General features: G+C 38.7%; 1 protein-coding gene across 3 annotated transcripts in view; it reads right to left on the bottom strand.

Annotated features, from left to right (window-relative positions):
- Window positions 1–17,757, bottom strand: part of LOC109633426 (ligand-dependent corepressor) — a 25,477-nt gene continuing 7,720 nt past the window's right edge. For 2 of the 3 annotated variants that reach the window (XM_020093278.2, XM_069538390.1), the window contains exons 2-7: window positions 16,669–16,734; window positions 15,870–15,949; window positions 15,531–15,663; window positions 15,071–15,391; window positions 14,857–14,953; window positions 1–6,405 (exon numbers count right to left, since the gene is read on the bottom strand). In XM_020093278.2, coding sequence (XP_019948837.2) covers window positions 1,758–6,405; window positions 14,857–14,953; window positions 15,071–15,391; window positions 15,531–15,663; window positions 15,870–15,949; window positions 16,669–16,734 — 5,345 coding nt within the window. In that variant the 3' untranslated portion in view covers window positions 1–1,757. Of the gene's footprint in view, window positions 6,406–6,533; window positions 12,902–14,856; window positions 14,954–15,070; window positions 15,392–15,530; window positions 15,664–15,869; window positions 15,950–16,668; window positions 16,735–17,757 lie in introns of those variants that run through there. The other variant, XM_020093287.2, reaches the window with a different exon arrangement.

The raw sequence follows: 17,757 nt of genomic DNA on the forward strand, positions 1-17,757 counted from the left end.
TAAAATTCAAACATCTTTATATCAACTCCAGCAAAAATACAAAGTTCTTAACATAGCGATGCATCATTCTTGAGATTACCACAAATAAAGCAGTTCTTTCTTTCTAATATACAAAATCAAAATCTTTTAAATAGCAACTGTAAAGAATAAACATGATCATGTCTTATATTTGGTGGGCTGTTTGAAGATGTGCTAAAATATATTAGCCTGCATGGAGTTCTTAAATAACAATAAAAACATGACAGACATGTTTTGCATTTACAGATGATTCACCCTAAAGATAATTGACCAAAATAAAAAAATAACACTGTGCTAAAACTGGGATTTTTCTATTGACAATACACTAATGCAAGGTACAGCTGTGGAAGTAAAAAAAAATTCACATTATGAGAACATCTGCCCGACAGTCAATGACAATAAAAAAACATAATAATAAAACTGCAACACACGTGGATACACAACTCAGTAGTGTGATTAGACTACCTCAAAAATGTTCATATCCAATCAAGAGAAAGAATTTATCACCCTGTAATATGTCATTAATGCTAAAGAGGGCATATACTTAATTCGTATTAGCCAACCAAATATACATACTTTTCAGGCCTTTAATGCTTGGAAGTATTGTTGCCACAGTGGCACAAAAGCCAGTTTACCCAAAGTCAACTTTTTTTCAGTACAGCCTTTTTAATGCGCACGAAATGTGCATGCATAGTCTTGTAGGGAATTAGTATTTTTTTAAAGATGAGGGGCATAAAAAAATTGTTTTGTCCTGGAACTGTCTCATTATAAAGACTTCACACATGCAGAACGAGGTTAAACACTCAAGTATTGTCACCATTTACTGAGCAGATAACAGTGGGAGGAGATGAATGACCCAAAACAATTTAAAAACACAAACCTTTGTCATGACACATATAGAACATGCCTGTCTGTTTTAACAATTTATCCTCATGTTTGTTTGAACACCTAATGCAACTACATTAAGAACCAGTTTATGTTAATGCTCTGGGAGAATGAGTATATAAAATAAATCTACATATGTCAACATATGAATTTGCAGAAGAAGCACGAGGAACAGAAACAGTTGAATGCCGACTGCCTCGCAACGGACTGAAAGCTGTTACAACTAGAGGACAGGGATTTTCACATTTAGCAAAACATTCTATTATTTTACACTTCATAAATAAGGCACCTGGTCACAGCAGTCACATATTCACAACATTGTGATTGGAAGAGAGGCTGGAGATACAAACTACCTACTGCCTGGAGCCGGCCTCCCTTCTCACAACAAGCTCTCTCAACAGTAAATACAGTACATGCTATAATCTAAAACAAGAATTATATACAAAATGGAAAAAGAAAAAAAAGAGAATGCTAAATGACTTTGATGTCAAATAGGTAACTGCATCATAGCTTGAGTTTTGTTATCCTATTGTTATCTCCGGCCGGCCAATGCTGGGACGTAAAGTCACACAGCAACTACATCAGCTAGAAATCATGTAGGACTTTTGTGCCGTCCATGAACACAGAGCAAATACTGAGAAAATAATCCATCACATACACAATTTCACACTGAAGCTTTACAAAAGCATAAATGAGTTTCAAAATCTGTTTTTTCTTCACATATTTGCCTCCTGAAAAAGGTATCCTCTCACGTGTCCAGCGAGGATACAAAATAGATGCCTCTGGTCCTTCTGAATATATTCTAAGTAAAAGAAAATCACAAAATCCTCTACATAAAGATCTGCAGTTCCATTCTATTTTGAGAGTGATGTCCTGGTGCGCTTAGCTGGGGTCACTAAAAGCTCCCGAGCTCTCTTTGTTGCTGATTTCGTTGGACTGCGTGGCAGCAAGGCAGGCCGACCTCTCTTTCCAGGGGATTTTAAAGCGCCCCTTCTTGTCAGCACAGGTTCCTCAGCTTTCCTGGCTGGTTTTGGAGATGCATTTTGCGTTGTCATTGACTTTGTGGCCCTCTTTGAAGCATGACTGGGGCTCCCACTCACAGGCACTGACACCTCTATTTTTCTCTGGGATCTTGTTAGTACCTGGTCAGGTGAGGTCAGACCCTTGACATCCTTGTTCTGTTGAGGGGTTTCAATTGCATTCTCTGTAACTTCTTCAGTGGTTGTACTATGTAATGATTCCTTTGTTTGGATCTTTACAGGATGTGTTTTATTCACTGCAGGTTTTTCCATCTCGTCTTTCTCAGCTTCACTTGGCTTTTTGTTGTCAATTTTGCTTTTAAGTTTCTGTTCAGATGTTTTTGGAGACCCTATTCGTTGAGAACATCTCTTTGGCAATTGTTTTGTAGTTGTGCCTCTTGAAACGCGGCCTTTAATACTGTGAGCCTTGGCTGCTCTCTCTTGAATTGGATGCTTTAGAGTTTTTTTGCTTGTCAATTTTTTCCTTCTTTCCATTTTTGCTGCAGATTCTTTCATTTGTTTACTGATAGGAAGAGGGGACTTCTGTGCCTTCAGAGATGGTTTCAGGTTTGACTTTGCGACAGACTTTGACCTGGCTAGTTTTTTCATATTGTTGGTTTTTAGGGTTTTTGTAGCCTTTTTCAGTCCAACATTGGATTGTTGAACCTGCATCTTCCCTCGGATATTAGAGTATTTCCTCAAGATCCTTGCACTAGCTGGATTCTTTGATTTACCAGAGGATTTCTGGGATTCACCGATCTGTACACAGGCTTCAGCAGAGGAGTGTGACTTTGTCAAAGTCTGGGAGGTAATACTGGGAGGTTCTCTCTTTTCTTTCCCTTTGACTGCATTTGCCTCTTGTTCCAATGCTTTAGCAATCAATTTCTGACTTTTGGGGGTGCTCTTTACAGGAGAGGCAATGGCAAACTTTTTCAAATGTTTCTTTAAGCGCTCTGCCTGTAGGCTTGGAAATACCCCCTGAGAAGTTCCTGAAGAATTCGATGAGCTGTGAAAACACAGCTGAGTTTCTGATGGAAGACGTGTATTCACCTTCTTAACAATGACAAGGGACTTTGTCTCTGTTGATTCAAGGAACCAGCGACAAATGTTGGTGAGATTAAAACCTTTCATGAAAAGCATTTGGACTGGAGAGTATTTCTGGTGCTCTGAAGACTTTTGTTTTCGGGCCCTGCGTTTACTTTTCCATATAGCTGCCTGTCTGTCTGCTTTGTTTTTGTATTTTGCTGTTGGCTGACTCTCTTTGTCCATTTGCACCCAACCTTTTTGCATCTTATCATACCTAATGTTTAAGTTTGTAATTAACTGTTGGTTTTCTTCTCCTGTCAGAGTCTCAAAGAATTTGTTAGTAGTGTGTTTTGGGGGCTCTGGCCTTGCAATGACTGGGACTGCTGAACTGTGCGGCATTACAGATGCACCTGTCACTGTAGTGGGCTTCACCGGAGCTTTTAATATTCTTTCTGGCATTGTTCTGACAGGGGAAGTTACATCATTGTGTCTTCCAGCTACAGGGAGAGCACTGGTAGAAGGTGCCACCAATAATTGTGATCTCAAAGCCAGTTTCTTGTTTTCAATTGGTGGTGGCTGAGCAACAGACTGGTGGAACATTTCAGCCTTACTGCTTTCACTCCTTAATGGCATTCTTGTGGGTTTTTCTAATACAGAAGAATTGCAACCATCCTCACTTGTAGACATGTCTTCTAAAGATGCTTCATTTGGCTCCTGAGACAAGGAAGTATCACTCATTCCAACATCCTTTCGGAGAACCCGTTTACTTCTCAGTTGCTGTTTTTCATTCTTATTCTCTTCTTCTACAACCTTTGCAGTCCTTAGTTTGTGTTTGGCAAGCAATCCACTTTCTACGTCTCTTTCTGGGATTTCTTCAGAGTTCTCTACTAGCGGAGATTTTTCTGTGTTTAGTTCCAAAGTTGTCTTTGGGGCAGTGTTCTGTTGGGACTGTTCAGAGGCGGCAGGGGGAAATGGCCCAGTTAGAAGAGAAGTAGTAGCAGTGAGTGGAGTTAAAGAAGGGGGGGAGGGGAGCTGTCTCGTAGATTGAGGAGCACTGGTAACAATTGGTTTTTGGGATGAGGTGGAAGCGACATCCGAGGTGCCAGCTGGCTTCAGGCTGGTAGATCTCAGCTGCCGTTTGGGCTCAGTGCTCTGAGGACTATCAACAGGCTGATCAGTGATGACAGGCAAATTGTCTTGGTCTTGTTGAACTCTCTTTTGTTTCCAAATGTGTTTGGTCTTTGAGGAAGCTTTAGATTTTGGGCTTGTTGCTGTGTAGGAAAGTGGGTTGGTCGCCTGCTCGACTGCAGGAGTAGTTTCACTGGGATTTTCAGAAATGTGTGTTTCTGGTAGATGTTTTTCTAAATCTTGGTCTTCAATGGCTGAATCAATAGTAGAATCAGCAGCAGTTGTATTGGCTACATTTTGACTCGATTTCACTGGGGTTTTGTTAGGTGATGAGGTGCTGTTACTTGATCTACGTCTCAGACTTCTGTCAGAGGCTGATATGGGTCGTCCATTAACATACCCAACTATCACTGTTTGGGTTTGTTTTAACCGCTTTGGCAGGGAGATTACTGTACCTTTTTTTCTACGCCAAGGGGGTAATTCCTTCAAGAGCGCATCAAGTGACTTTGAGGACACATCACAGTCGTTATCCTTAGTCACTAAAGGCAAAACACTGTCAACTGTTTCAGATGTTTCGATTTCTAGCACTTTCACAATCGGCTCCTCTGTTGAACCTATGACACTGGACTCTTCTGTTACTTCAGAGTTGTTATTGTGTTCCTGTGTCTCTGGCTGAGGTTCCTGGGGTTGCTCATCTTGTATCTCCTCCCCTTCATTTACCTCCATCTTTGCTTCAACTTGATTTGAGGGTGATGGGGCTCTATTCTGCTCAAGAACAGGTTCACTGTCTGACAGTGTCTCTGACAAAACCTCAGTCTCAGCTTTCTCTATGTTAGTATTTTCTAATGGTTCCGCTAATATTTTTTCCTCTATCTGCTCGGTACTTTCTGGTATGTCCTGTTGAGGTTCAGGCCCAGTATCCTTTTCTGTATCAGATGGAGACTTAGCAACACTCCCTTTATTTGCTGGTTCTGTCCCTGAATCTGCAGTTGTATTCTGTTCTATGTCTGGGTTCGTATCCGTTTTTTTGATCTCTGTTGGGGACCTTATTGGAGATGGAGGAGTAGACTGTCCCTTGCTCTGACACTCTGTTTGACTAGTTTCAACAATAATGTCTACCTCACTGTCTGCCACCTCCACAACATCTCCTGTTCCTGGTATCACACTCTCATCTGACTCTTCTGTGGATATTTGCTGATTTATTGTCTCCCTGCATGCTCCACCACAAGGCATATCCACTGGGGGTACACCTTCAGGCTTTAAAAGGATTTGTTTTGGAGTCACCAATGTGATCAGATCTGGCATTGGATTAGGACAGTTGCCCCTTCCAGCCAATGTACGGACAGTTTTTAACTCCCAGATTTCATCTGAGTACATATGTCCTCTGGTGCTTTTTCTGGCATTGCGGCGTGGAAGTATGCTTCGCTGCCGTTCCTTAAAACACTCTGTAATTGGTTTGTCAATAAAAACAATGTCACAGTGGCCAAGATCAGGGTCAACCATTCCTCTACATGCAGAGTCTCTTGTTCGATGATCAGGGGATGCTCTGATGGTCTTCCTAGCAGTCCGTGGAGAGTCTGAAGGAATGGTCATGTGAACTGAAAACAGTTTGGTTGGTGTATCTTTAGCATTCCCAAGAGTCTCTCTTTGCCTAACTTGATGTGTGTGACTAGTCTGACTGTGTCTTTTCACAGATGAGCTGAGTCTAGCACTGTGAATCTCTGTTCTGTTGGATACATTTGAGTTTCCCTGTCTATCCTCTGATGTGTCAGAGTGAGATGAAAGAGAGGTATTGAGCACACATGACAACTTCTTGCCATCAGCAACATTGCTGGCCATGATTTTCATCTTAAGAGGTGCATGATCACCATGCCGGTTGTCGTCTGTGTCTACTGGATTAGTAGCGGGAGTGAAGAAAGCATGATTACTCCCAGCCCCAGGGCTGCATAAATCCAAAGCAGGGCTAGCAGTCACCGATGTTTTTAGTGACACTGCATTCTCCGGCGCTTTCTTCATAGCACAACTGCTTGGGATGGAGTGGGATATATTCTGGACTTCTGACTTAGGAGAAGGGGAACATTTTAGCTCAGGGTTTGACTTCTCAGGGGTCAATTTTGCATTAGAGCAAGCATTTCCCTGTATCCCAGAGGTAGAGTTATAAGCTTGCTGTGTATTGGAGGAAGCAATTGCTTTGACCTCTGTCTGTAGAAAATCTATGGCATCTACCATCTGCCTCTGATGGTGGGGGCAGAGTTTGGCCATAAACTGTTCCAGCGTGGAGGTGGACTGCAGGTCTTTTGCCTTAGCCAGACGCAAGTCAGGAGATTCACTGAGGGAGAAAAGAAAGAGTAGATATGATTGCACAGCAAGAATAAACAACATTGGTTCATACTACTGACTAGTAAAACTGTCAAACAGTGATGCAGGTATGCTTGTGAGAAATAAATCACAAATATATAACAATTTGAATCATTGCATATTTATTAGAAGAATAAGTGATTTTAAAAGTGAATCATTCATCCAGTGAACTTTACCAATTACTTTGTTACAGCGATTACATTTTTATTCTTTGCACAGAGGTGCTTTTTGTTGCAATATACATCGAGAAAAACTTTCACATGCAAAAGACATTTAGTAATGGAGGCCCACTTTGATGAAAACAAGTCAAACAAATACATCACGGGCAAATATATAGTACATCATTTCTATTAAGTGTTTGTGCATTCAATGATTAGTGTAAAGGATAGCATTTAGATAAGTGCTTAACAATTTACAAATTAACAAGTAAAGAAACAACAGGTTTTACTGAACATATGCAAAATTAGTTATCCTACTATCTCTGAGGTTTTCTTTGTGCCTAGGCAAATCTAAATTAATCAGTTAACTGGGGCCCATAACCTTTTGTATTTGGCTAAAGTTGTGTCAATGAGGTACAGCTATTACAAAATCCTCCCATTTGTTTGGAGCATTTATACCATCACATTATGCCAAAATATGTTATATTAAGATCCTGAAAAGTTCACCTGTGTAAAACAAGTCATTCCGAAGGTACACTGGTCTTTTAACGTGAAAATGAACAGACAAATAAAACTGGATCTGGATTCCTGAGATGACATGTGACAAGGCCATATTGAGTAATAAAAGAGAAATAGCTTTGAAGAGCAAGAAGCACTAGCAAAATGAACTTGTAGGAAATAATAATCATTATAAAAACTCTGAAAATAATGAACCATCAATCTATTTGTAACTTTGAGCTCTAGCAGGGATGGTGCAATATTTAACGCTAAGCTTGTTACATAGCTTCTTAGGTAGCTATATAGAAAAGTTTTTGATGAAATTTCAGTCAAAAGAATAGAAACAAAACATTGTCGTGTGTAAATCACAAACGCAACAATACAACATAAAGGCTGAGGAATGAATGATGAAATATATAACGTATATAACATATATATAACATATTTATGTTATGAGCTTCAAAAATGCTGTTTTGATGTAACTTTAAATCGTTTTTTAATCAAATGTGTGCTGTTTGAGGAATTGAACGGTAAATATACACGTCCTGACTTTATAACCTGGTCGTCGACACTTTACCTGAACTAAGGTTATATTAACATTCATCATGCAACAAAGTAAAACAAATGAATCAGCGAAAATGTTTACTAAGGTTTTGTTGGCCGTAAAACACAAATTTGATTTGCAGAGCATGCCAAAATATCTCAAGAGTAACAATTAGAGATTAAAAAATAAATTTTAGAGACTAAAAAAATAACATTTGCTGCAAATGGAACCTGACCAATTATTTTTGCTAAGTTCAATAAATTCACATTCCTGCTTGAAAAGTCTGAAATGTAAACTGGACTACCTGAACAACAAATGGTAAGGGTTTCATCCCTGAGGGTTTTCACGGTTTTGTTTAGCATTGCAGTTAAGGACCTGACACAAAGGAAGTGCCATTTTCTTCTAGAGTAATAAAATAATCAAACTAACAAGCAGAAACATACCGAATGACAACCAAATTTCACATTATACAACCACACAAACATGGACATGTCAACTCATCCACAATGTTCATATACTGTACATTAACGATATAAATAATCTTGTTTTAACAACTACTATATGAGGTTATTTTATCATACAACTTCAGTGAACCAATAACCAGATTTTGAACTGGTTTGGCAATATTTCAAGACCACAGTTATTCTACTCGATACATTGTTGACTTGACAGTAAACACACCAATACATCCTCAAAGAACTTTACCATATACAACTAACAGCTCACTGGTACATAGTCCAATCATGCAAAATACACCAGTGTCATTCCTTTAAACAATGTAAATGTTAAATCAAATGTAAAAATCAGTTAATAGATTTGAGGGATTTTAGTCATTTGAAGAGCAAAACCATTTGGATAAAGTAGTAGTCAGAATAAAGTAGGAAAATCTTAAATGTTATCCCTTCACATCTATCACATAAGACAGTTAAATATATCTCTTAAGTATTATATATTTATGTTGATAAATACATATAAGAATTACTTTGTTTTGTTAAAGCCATTTACATTCATATTACTTAAATTCTGCTAAAACCATTAATAATAAATATTGATTACTAAATACTGCATTTAACAAAAACAACTGACGCTTTCAGAAAAACTGATTTCTCTGAAGCAGGAGACCATCAAAAATCTTTTTGTCACGACTGTTCAGATAACAATGAGCCCACATTGCTCAATCCCCACCGCTAGCCCCCAAAAAACAAAGAAAACAATGAATAGATCAGGGAGCAACTTACTACAAGTATAGACTGAGATATACTGTATTTACATATAGTAGAGCTCTTTCTGTGAGCTATGCGCCATTACAATAAAGTAGTATGTTCTGTGTACAAGACACAATGCTACATAAAACAGCTATGAGAACAGTAGACTATGATATTTGTTTTTGCGATGAGGTAGTTGGCCATTTCATCCGCTACGATAGAACGAAAAGCATGAAATATGGTGTGTCAATTAACCAAAAGCGCTTGTGTGTTGATAATTTATCTATTAAAATACACTCAATGAGAAAATGAACTGATATTTGAATAACGCTGGATGATTGTCAATGCAGCAATAAATAATGATGTTAAACAGCGTCTAGATAGTACATGTATACACGAATTAACTGCTTTAAAATGATCATGTAGAATGGTTAGTAGTTTACAAAAACTAACAATGGTGGGAGGCAAAATGCATAAGATACAATACATACAAAATATCAGCTAAAGAATACCTGCATTAGTGAAAGAAGTGGCAAAAACTAAAAATAAGAAGCGAATTAGTCAGAAGTTTCACATCTAACACATAGTTACAGTTAGAGTGCTTTCTCTGAACTAGATTTTACTGCTCACATCAACTCTGAACTAAAACTGCTTACAATCTGCACAGTTTAATGTCATATATAGCTTATGCCTGCGTTCACTGCAAGTAGTTGGTGAATCATTTCTTTAAAAGAAAACATCCATGTTCATCAAAGTAACATTGAGTACATCTAAAAGGCTGTAAGAATGTATCAACCTGGTAAAAGAATAATGGGCTATGGTCTCATATTTTGGAATGTCCTGAGGTATAGATGATAATGCACAATGATGTGTCTTGATAGAGCAAAAATTAGAGGTAAAACATGAAGTTCCCTCTGCAGTACCCACCGGGCAAAAATTCAGTGAAAATGGCCTTTAATGGCTACAGGCCACAAGTTTTTAACCTTAACCTTTTTATATAATAATATCACCATGACCAAACCGTTTGTATAGTATTCATGTTAAGGACACGGCATCAACCTGAGAAAAGGTTAATAGAAAAAAAACATTTCAAAGAAATGTTTAAAGGCATGGAATCGTCAACCCACACCCTTGACTTTTTTTTTACTTTGGATAAAAAACCAGAACAAACAAATCCATAAGCCTTAGTATTGATAACTGCTATGATCCCCACAGTTATTCATTCAAAATTCATTGCAGTAAATCTGGGCCTGAAAAAACAAACTTTTATCAATAAATCTAAATGCTATTTTACTCTCCAAGGGGATAAGAAATATGATTTCATTGAATTTTTGCCTTTGTAACTTGAGAAATAGCTTAATGTGAAATGAGGCATGGCTGAAACAGTAACTAACAAGTTAGCTTACTCTGCTAGCTAGCAATTATTAGCAAGTTAGCTTAGTCCGCTAGCACTTAAGCTCTGACTGCTTATATTGCTCATTAAACTTAGTCATAAAATAAGACCTTTATGGATGATAGGAACTTAAAAAATGACATTACTGCACCTACATTTTACCGAGACTCACATGGACACAGGAATTATCGTATTTTCTTTTTTTTCTTTTTACCTGAAGTTAACATTTTCAAAAAATACCTGAAAGTACTTTAGAGAGTTAGAAGTTATCTGCTGCCAAGAGTTAAGCTAATGCACTACATGTGACTGAATACTGAGGTCACTATGATGGAGCATCGTCCTCCCAAACCAGGCGAGTGTTGATAGTTAACCTGAAGAGACAATTCTTTATCAAGTGCCATGGGCAAGCACAGTGTGTGTGTGTGTGTGTGTGTGTGTGTGTGTGTGTGTGTGTGTGTGTGTGTGTGGACTGTAATTCAGTGTACATATGTATTGAGATACATTATTTTAAAATAAAACTCTGCCTTTCTCATGTCTTGGAGAAAGAAATGCCAGTTAGAACCTGAAATCAGATATAAGCAGAGCCCTCAAACATATAGACCTGAAATGTTCCGAAGGCTTCTACTGGCACTGAAATGCTACTGAGAACTAGTTAAGGTAAGTTGTGAAGACATCTGTGTGACACACACAGTCAGTGAGACGTCCTGAAATGTTCCCTCAAAGGGGCTTTACTGGTACGTTATCCTTTCCCTGTTAGAGGGGACTTGTATGAGGCAATGGTTTAGTTAAGCATGTAGCTGAGGTACATTGTATTTAAGAACTAACTTAAGATCCAGTAGATACATTTTCTTTAACTGAAAAGTATTGCATTCCCAATCTGAACTTCCTGTATATCCTGAGAGCAGTGAAGGCAATGAAAAAACTATTACCATTCATATATTACAGCAAGACTTACTGAAGAAAATATAGGTGGCAAAAAACCTGACATGCTTATAAATATAGGCTTAAAAAGGAGAGTGAAATTCTGGAGAACACACCATGCTACTCTGACGGACAAATATTTTGGATAGTGTTTGGAATTTATGACCATTTGGAGCCATACTAGTGTTCCTCCATTTCAATCCTTGGTATTTGCAAAACAGTGACAGACTTTAAATGTAATCCGTAAATACTTTTAAATAATTAATGTTAAATATTTCTTTTACATAAATTTGCCAGACTTATTTTCTCAATATAATTTACGCATGACCATGTGATTTGAACAGTACTGTGAGAGGACACTGAGGGGCGCCACCTCCATAGTGATGATTCAGTTTGGCTCCGTATGTAAAGAATACATTTGTATAGCCAGGCATGAGTATTTCAAAATATAACCCAAATAAATAATTAACAATATACTGTGGTACATTAAAATTCTGGACAAATACGGTCTTCCAAGCACAATATGTGGGGCAGGTAGATGGATACATAAACATATTGATGTATTAATGACCAGAGAAGGGTAAGATTACAAAGTTAAGTAAATAATAAATATGAGTAATTTGGTTCAAAAGTTACGCAAATATTAAGGTTTTATGGAAAACAAGTCAGCTACTACCACTGCCTAACAAATACAACATTTGTGTTAAAAATCACATCATTATTGGGATTTCACGGATCACTCATTTGATGAAAAGCTTCCATCGTGTGAATCATTCCCATTCTCCTCAGATGTACTCTCTCTTTTCTCAGAAACAAGTTGCTCTGGGATTTGCTGTTCTTTCCTCTCAGGGTTCCGTGAAATACCCTGCTCCTCTACCTGGCTTATCAGCTTCAGTTTCTTTTTGGGGGGATGCTTCAGGGTCCCCAGTCGCTCTTTAACTTTGTATTCCAGGGTGCTATGTGGAATGCCATAGATAGATTGAGCTTTAGACACGCTCATTTTCCCACCCATCACCACCACAATAGCCTCTTCCAGCAGGTCAGTGTTGTACTGCCGATATCGCCCGCGTTTCTTTCTCGGCTGTTTGTTACCTAGGTCTGCCTCTGAATCCAGAGGATAGTTTCCCCCCAAGGCTTGGCGGTCAGTGATGTAAGGCCAAAATTCCTTCTCCGAACCTGAGTTATTAAGACCTCTGCTGCTCTTTTTCGGGATCTGCCTGGGAACAATGGAGTGCAGCTTCTTTCCCACAGCATTTTCACAAAATGAAGCTGAATATTCCGTGGACAAGGAATCCCAAGACGGCTCTGTCCCTGCAGCCAAAACTCGCACCTGGGGGATCTTAAGGTCGTAAGATGATGAATGAGAAAGGGAGAGGCTGTGGTCCATAAAGGCCTCCTGGAGGTTTCCTTTCTCACAGGCAAGTGACTTGGTTAAAAGTCCAGCAGCTTCCAGTAACTTGGGGAGGTCATGAAGGTGCTCAGTAGCCTCACTGTTGGCTTTGAGTTTGAGGAGAGCCCCAAAATGAGTAGATCCATTTCTGAAAAGGTCAGTGGGTCTGGAACTGTGGTTATGGCCAAGAGGGGAATCTGGGTCGCTCTCCAGATCGGCCTCCTCTTTGATGTGCAGCGAGTATGCGAGAGACGAGGAAGGTTTATAACGGATGGAGTGGCCGACATTCTCCCTCCTCCTCCCATCCTGTAGGCTCTTCATAAACAGCCCGACCTGTCCGTCCGCTCTCAAGGATCGCCTGATTGGATGGAAGGAAACTGGGTGTAAGCAGAGCTTGCACAGTGCCTTTGTATTTTAAAAAAGGAGGATGGGTTGGGGTGGGGAGGATGTTGGCCACTCCTTTATTATATGATCTTGCTTTGGTAACATCACTATTTTTTAGAATGACTGTGTTTGTGTGTGTGTGACTTTTAAGAACAAAAAAAGGCTCCAGTTTGACAATCTTTTATTTGCTTGCTTTAAAGATTGTGTACAAATTTTGCATCAACATAAGAAAAAAAGGAACAAAAAGAAAGGGCAAAGAAACAATGAAAAATAAAGCAAAGAGAAGGAGTACATAACTGTCTCAAAATTCTTATGGCTCAAAAGCCACAGCCAGAAGGAGGGATCATTTGTTATGCACTTGGGCAGCTTGGCATGTAGCTGTTTAACAGGGCATAATAAACTATGCCACACGAAATAACTAATGCAAATAAAGCTCTTGACGTTTTGTGTGTGACGTTACCACTAAACAAGCACAGCAATAAAAGAGTAAGCCAGCAGGGTTGTGTGTCAAAACCTAATTCTCTAACTGAAGTGTGATGACTTAAAAATATTAATTTATTAAAATGACGATTGCATTTCCCATCTCCCAAATACTAAAACAGGAGTTCCTCTCCATAGTTTCCACAGCATACTCATTTTATGGGTGTTAAATTGCCTCAGATCCAGCTATTATTTCATATTTATATCCTAACTGTTTCTTTTAGAAACTAAATTACTAATTCGAGGTTCATTCCTCCATAGACGTTGAACGCAGAGGATTATTAAATAGATATTAGCCATTTTTATCAAACTGAGGAGAGTGTGCATGTTGTATTATTATTATTATAAAAGTAGTAAGCCACAATTGCTTAATTAATCCAAACATTATATTATATTTTAAGGCATAGCTTAAGATATCATTTTAAATGTTTGATTTGATTAAATAGAAATATAATGGCATTTGTCTACATAGAATACTCAAATTGGATGGAACCCTCTGATTTGAATGAGTGGGATTATGAGGAAATGTATATTTGACAATGCTCTAGAAAATCATGTGGGAATATGTCTGTTGGAAGCATGTGTGATGTACAGGCAATGCATACATTTAGATACTAAACCAAATGAATGCAATTTTTCCAAACATGGCATGCAAATGTGAATGAATTCATTTAATACCTCTGCTAGTGGGGTGATAAATTACAAAAGCATATCTACTCTATTGCCATTGTGCAAGTTTTCAGTCCTCAAGGAACATTTGCTAGTTGTTCTATTGATCCCAGAGTCTGTTGCAACTGTCTGACTAAAGGTGTTACTCACCTTGCATATAGATGCAAGAATAGAAGCAAGGCTGCAAGTCTTGCAGTAAATCACTATGAAGCCAGTAGATGCTTTGCCAGACATTAATGAACAAAAAACAAAAAAAACAAGTCCAAAACTAACAGAATCCTTTTAAGCCACAATAGCTCACAAACTATTAAAATGCTGCTCGTGCTGTCTCTAACTGGTGATGCCAGTGACCTGTCAGACAAATCAAGAACAAGCAGTCGCCTGAAAAGTCTGTTGGGTAAATCATTCTGATTGAGAGCATGGTGCAAACTGCATCCTCTAGGGGGCGCTGGAGTGAGGTTTAAAACCAAACTCAGAAGCAGCAGAAGCACATTGAAGATGTTTTGGTAAAAATGTTTACCTTTTTCTTTGTGGCAAAAAAACATTTCTGTTAGCACAACCCTGTTTGTTGTTGTTCATTTTCTTTAAGCAACCAAGTGGCTGAGAAATCTCCAATTTCAGGACTCAAAATTTAGGACTCAGCTACTGACCATGCAGTGATAACACTGCACATGACCAGTACAACATATCCAGTTGACTCTGAACTACATGGTATAATCTACTCAAAAACATTACCAGGTGTGAAGACTAAAGAGACAAAGAGAAAGTATCTTATCTTACCCCTTGAGCGTGGGTGGGGCTGGAGAAAGGCATGGACTACGGACAGACAGGTTGCTGCTGTAGCGATTCTTTTTGATGGATAAGTCAAGGACTCCATCTGGAAAGAAAAAATTATTTAGATTAAACATTATGTTCAGGATGGCCTATCTATCAACTGTAAGCTACTTCAGTCCTGAACATTCTGCTGTTGGGGAAATGTTTAACTTCACACTACCTTGTTCACTGGGCTCGGTGGGAGTCTTCTTGATGGTGAGGTCAAGAGGAGCATCCTGGTCGGCCATGAGGAGCTTGCTAAGGACGGGGTTCTGGTTGTGCGCAGGCCCAGCCACAGTGGCAGCAGGGCTGGCAGAAGGAGGAGCCCCTGTAAGCGAGGGTGTGGTTGGCAGGCTTTGGTCAGAGCAAGGCTGAGTATCTGAGCAACTGTCCTGAGTAGGGCTGGTTTTTGAGGTATATTCGGCAGCAAACTGTCGGATCATTCTCTGAAGGATCTCTCGAGCAACTACTGGAATGTGTGGGTCAGAGAAATTTGGCACATCTGAAAGGAAAAGAATACAAAGAAAAACTGTTTCAACTACATTCCTTCACTGCTATTACTGATCTTAAGTAAACATACACAGGTTCTCTTGATCTGAGCTCTAGTGTCATAGCTATTTAAAATAATAATAATAATTCACCTTTTCTGTAGAGGACTGCATTGAGAAACTCCTCTGCTTGTTTCTCTAGTCTGTTGATTGTGATCTGATCTTTTACCAGGAGAGGTTTGGATGTATCTTCAAGCCCCTCCTTGCTTAAGCCAATTAGGTGCTCCTGTCAAATGACAAATCTGTTAAGTCAGTGGTTTTCACACAGTCCATGCCAATGGTCAGTCAGTGGTGATACAGAATACATGTATAGTGCACAGACATAAGACGTTTGTTTATTCAGTTGACTGATTTCCCTTCACTTAGATCGTAGTTACAGAATAAATTTATTATGAAAGCTACTTTAACATAAAGATAAAAAGGAAATCTTACCTTTACTTTGTCTCGTCTCAAACAGCAGAACAAACAATTTTCATCAAATGACCAGTCAGACACTGCTACTGGCTCAAAGTCTGTAGACACAAAACAGATGATTAACATCTTTTATTACTTTGTGTAGTAAAAATAACAGAGGCTCTTCCAAGCCACTGACTGATGTGGATATACTATTTATTATTTTCTTTGAAAATGCAGTCTCTTTCCATACTGTCCAACCACACTGTCAAGCTACAAATATAACTCATCATAAAAACATGCAGGGTCCTATATTCAGTTTGAATCTAATATTCTTCAGAGACCAACTTAATGATAGAAATACATGACAGAAATTAATGAGCAGGCCATAATGAAGGTTTTTAACTTTTTTTAAAGAAACAGAATGAGAAATAGACTTGTTCACTTCAAGATCATTTTCACTACACTGCCTAACAATCTAATGTAGAAAGTCTAGTTATACTTTGACAGGCCTCCTACTGCAAATATATTGAAACCCTAAATAATGCCTACTATTGTCTCATTAACATCATGCATTGTAAAAATGTCTGCAGGACACTGAAGACTTTTACACTGGCCCCACGCCATCCAAAACACCAACTTTGTGAGAACACAAGACATCTTCTCTTCTGCAGCCAGGGGGGCCGTCGTGTAGTGTCAATGTAGAGGGGTACCAGATGGTACAATGCAGCAGCATTGTCAAAATGAACACATACCAGATTGCACTCACAAATGTCTCATTCGTTCATACATTTGTATGATCATGGCATGATGAAGATAAATGGTCTGAGATACTTACCCTTAAATAATTTGAGGTCTTCTACCAGCTCTGGACCAAACAGACCATCAAGAATGCTCTCGAAACCTGAGGCAAGACATGAAAATCAATGAAATGTGCTGTTGTCAATCAAACTGAACATACACATTTTGAACTTCATATATTTTTTATTTTAGTCCAAGGTTTGGTGCTAAACTCGGCAGCAGCATCACAAAAACTCAAATGATGTATAACATAAGATATCACAAGTGCCCAGGGGCCCAAATTAATTTGTTATACTGAAGCAAAAAGAAATTGAAATAACTAGGCATTTCATACGATAGTGTCTTATCCATACACTCAGACTTGTCTTTGCAGTTCTACTTCATCTTAACAACCATTGGCAGCAAGCAACCCTGTGCTTCTGTTAAAACACACATTATCAGCTTTCACTGCAGGTTTTTACTTCAACAGTAAATACATGCATTCCATCCTCCTGTTGCCAAGCAACTAAAGCACCTACAGAGTTAGGAGTGACTGCATGTTTTAACATTAAAAAGAAATAGCCAGACGGGGCTGGTATTTGACAGTGTCAAAGTACCTATGGAATATCATGGATCTGGCATTCAAGCAAAAGCAAAACACACTACACTGAGTAATGGTTCACAAATTAGCAACTCAACGGCAAAACATCCTTTATCATGGATACAAGGCTGAGGAAAAATCTTATATGCACTGCTGATGAGATGGTGGTATCCTACAGTCACAGCTGTTTGAAAGATAGTGTGGTGTGCTGCATAGGGCTTCGTTAAACAGTGCATTAACACAACAATATGCAATGTCTGCTTACTGCCGCAGGGTCAAAATAACCAATCCAAAAAAACGACATGCATTAAATGAAGCGCTAAAGAGGTCAGAGTTAACATCTGTCTACTGAACTGGATCATAAATGAGAGACAGAGAGAGCACTATTCCCAATGTGCTATAAAAAGCCCCCAAAAACCATTGCTCAATCCATCTACAAATAAACATAACTGTTAAAAAGCTGTCAAACACATGTGAATAAGTAACATTAAAGACTCAAAATGTTTAAGGCCTAATAAAAATGAAAATCACAAATTTAATTAGCCA

This window comes from Paralichthys olivaceus, chromosome 14, assembly GCF_024713975.1.
Source record: "Paralichthys olivaceus isolate ysfri-2021 chromosome 14, ASM2471397v2, whole genome shotgun sequence".
Taxonomy (NCBI): domain Eukaryota; kingdom Metazoa; phylum Chordata; class Actinopteri; order Pleuronectiformes; family Paralichthyidae; genus Paralichthys; species Paralichthys olivaceus.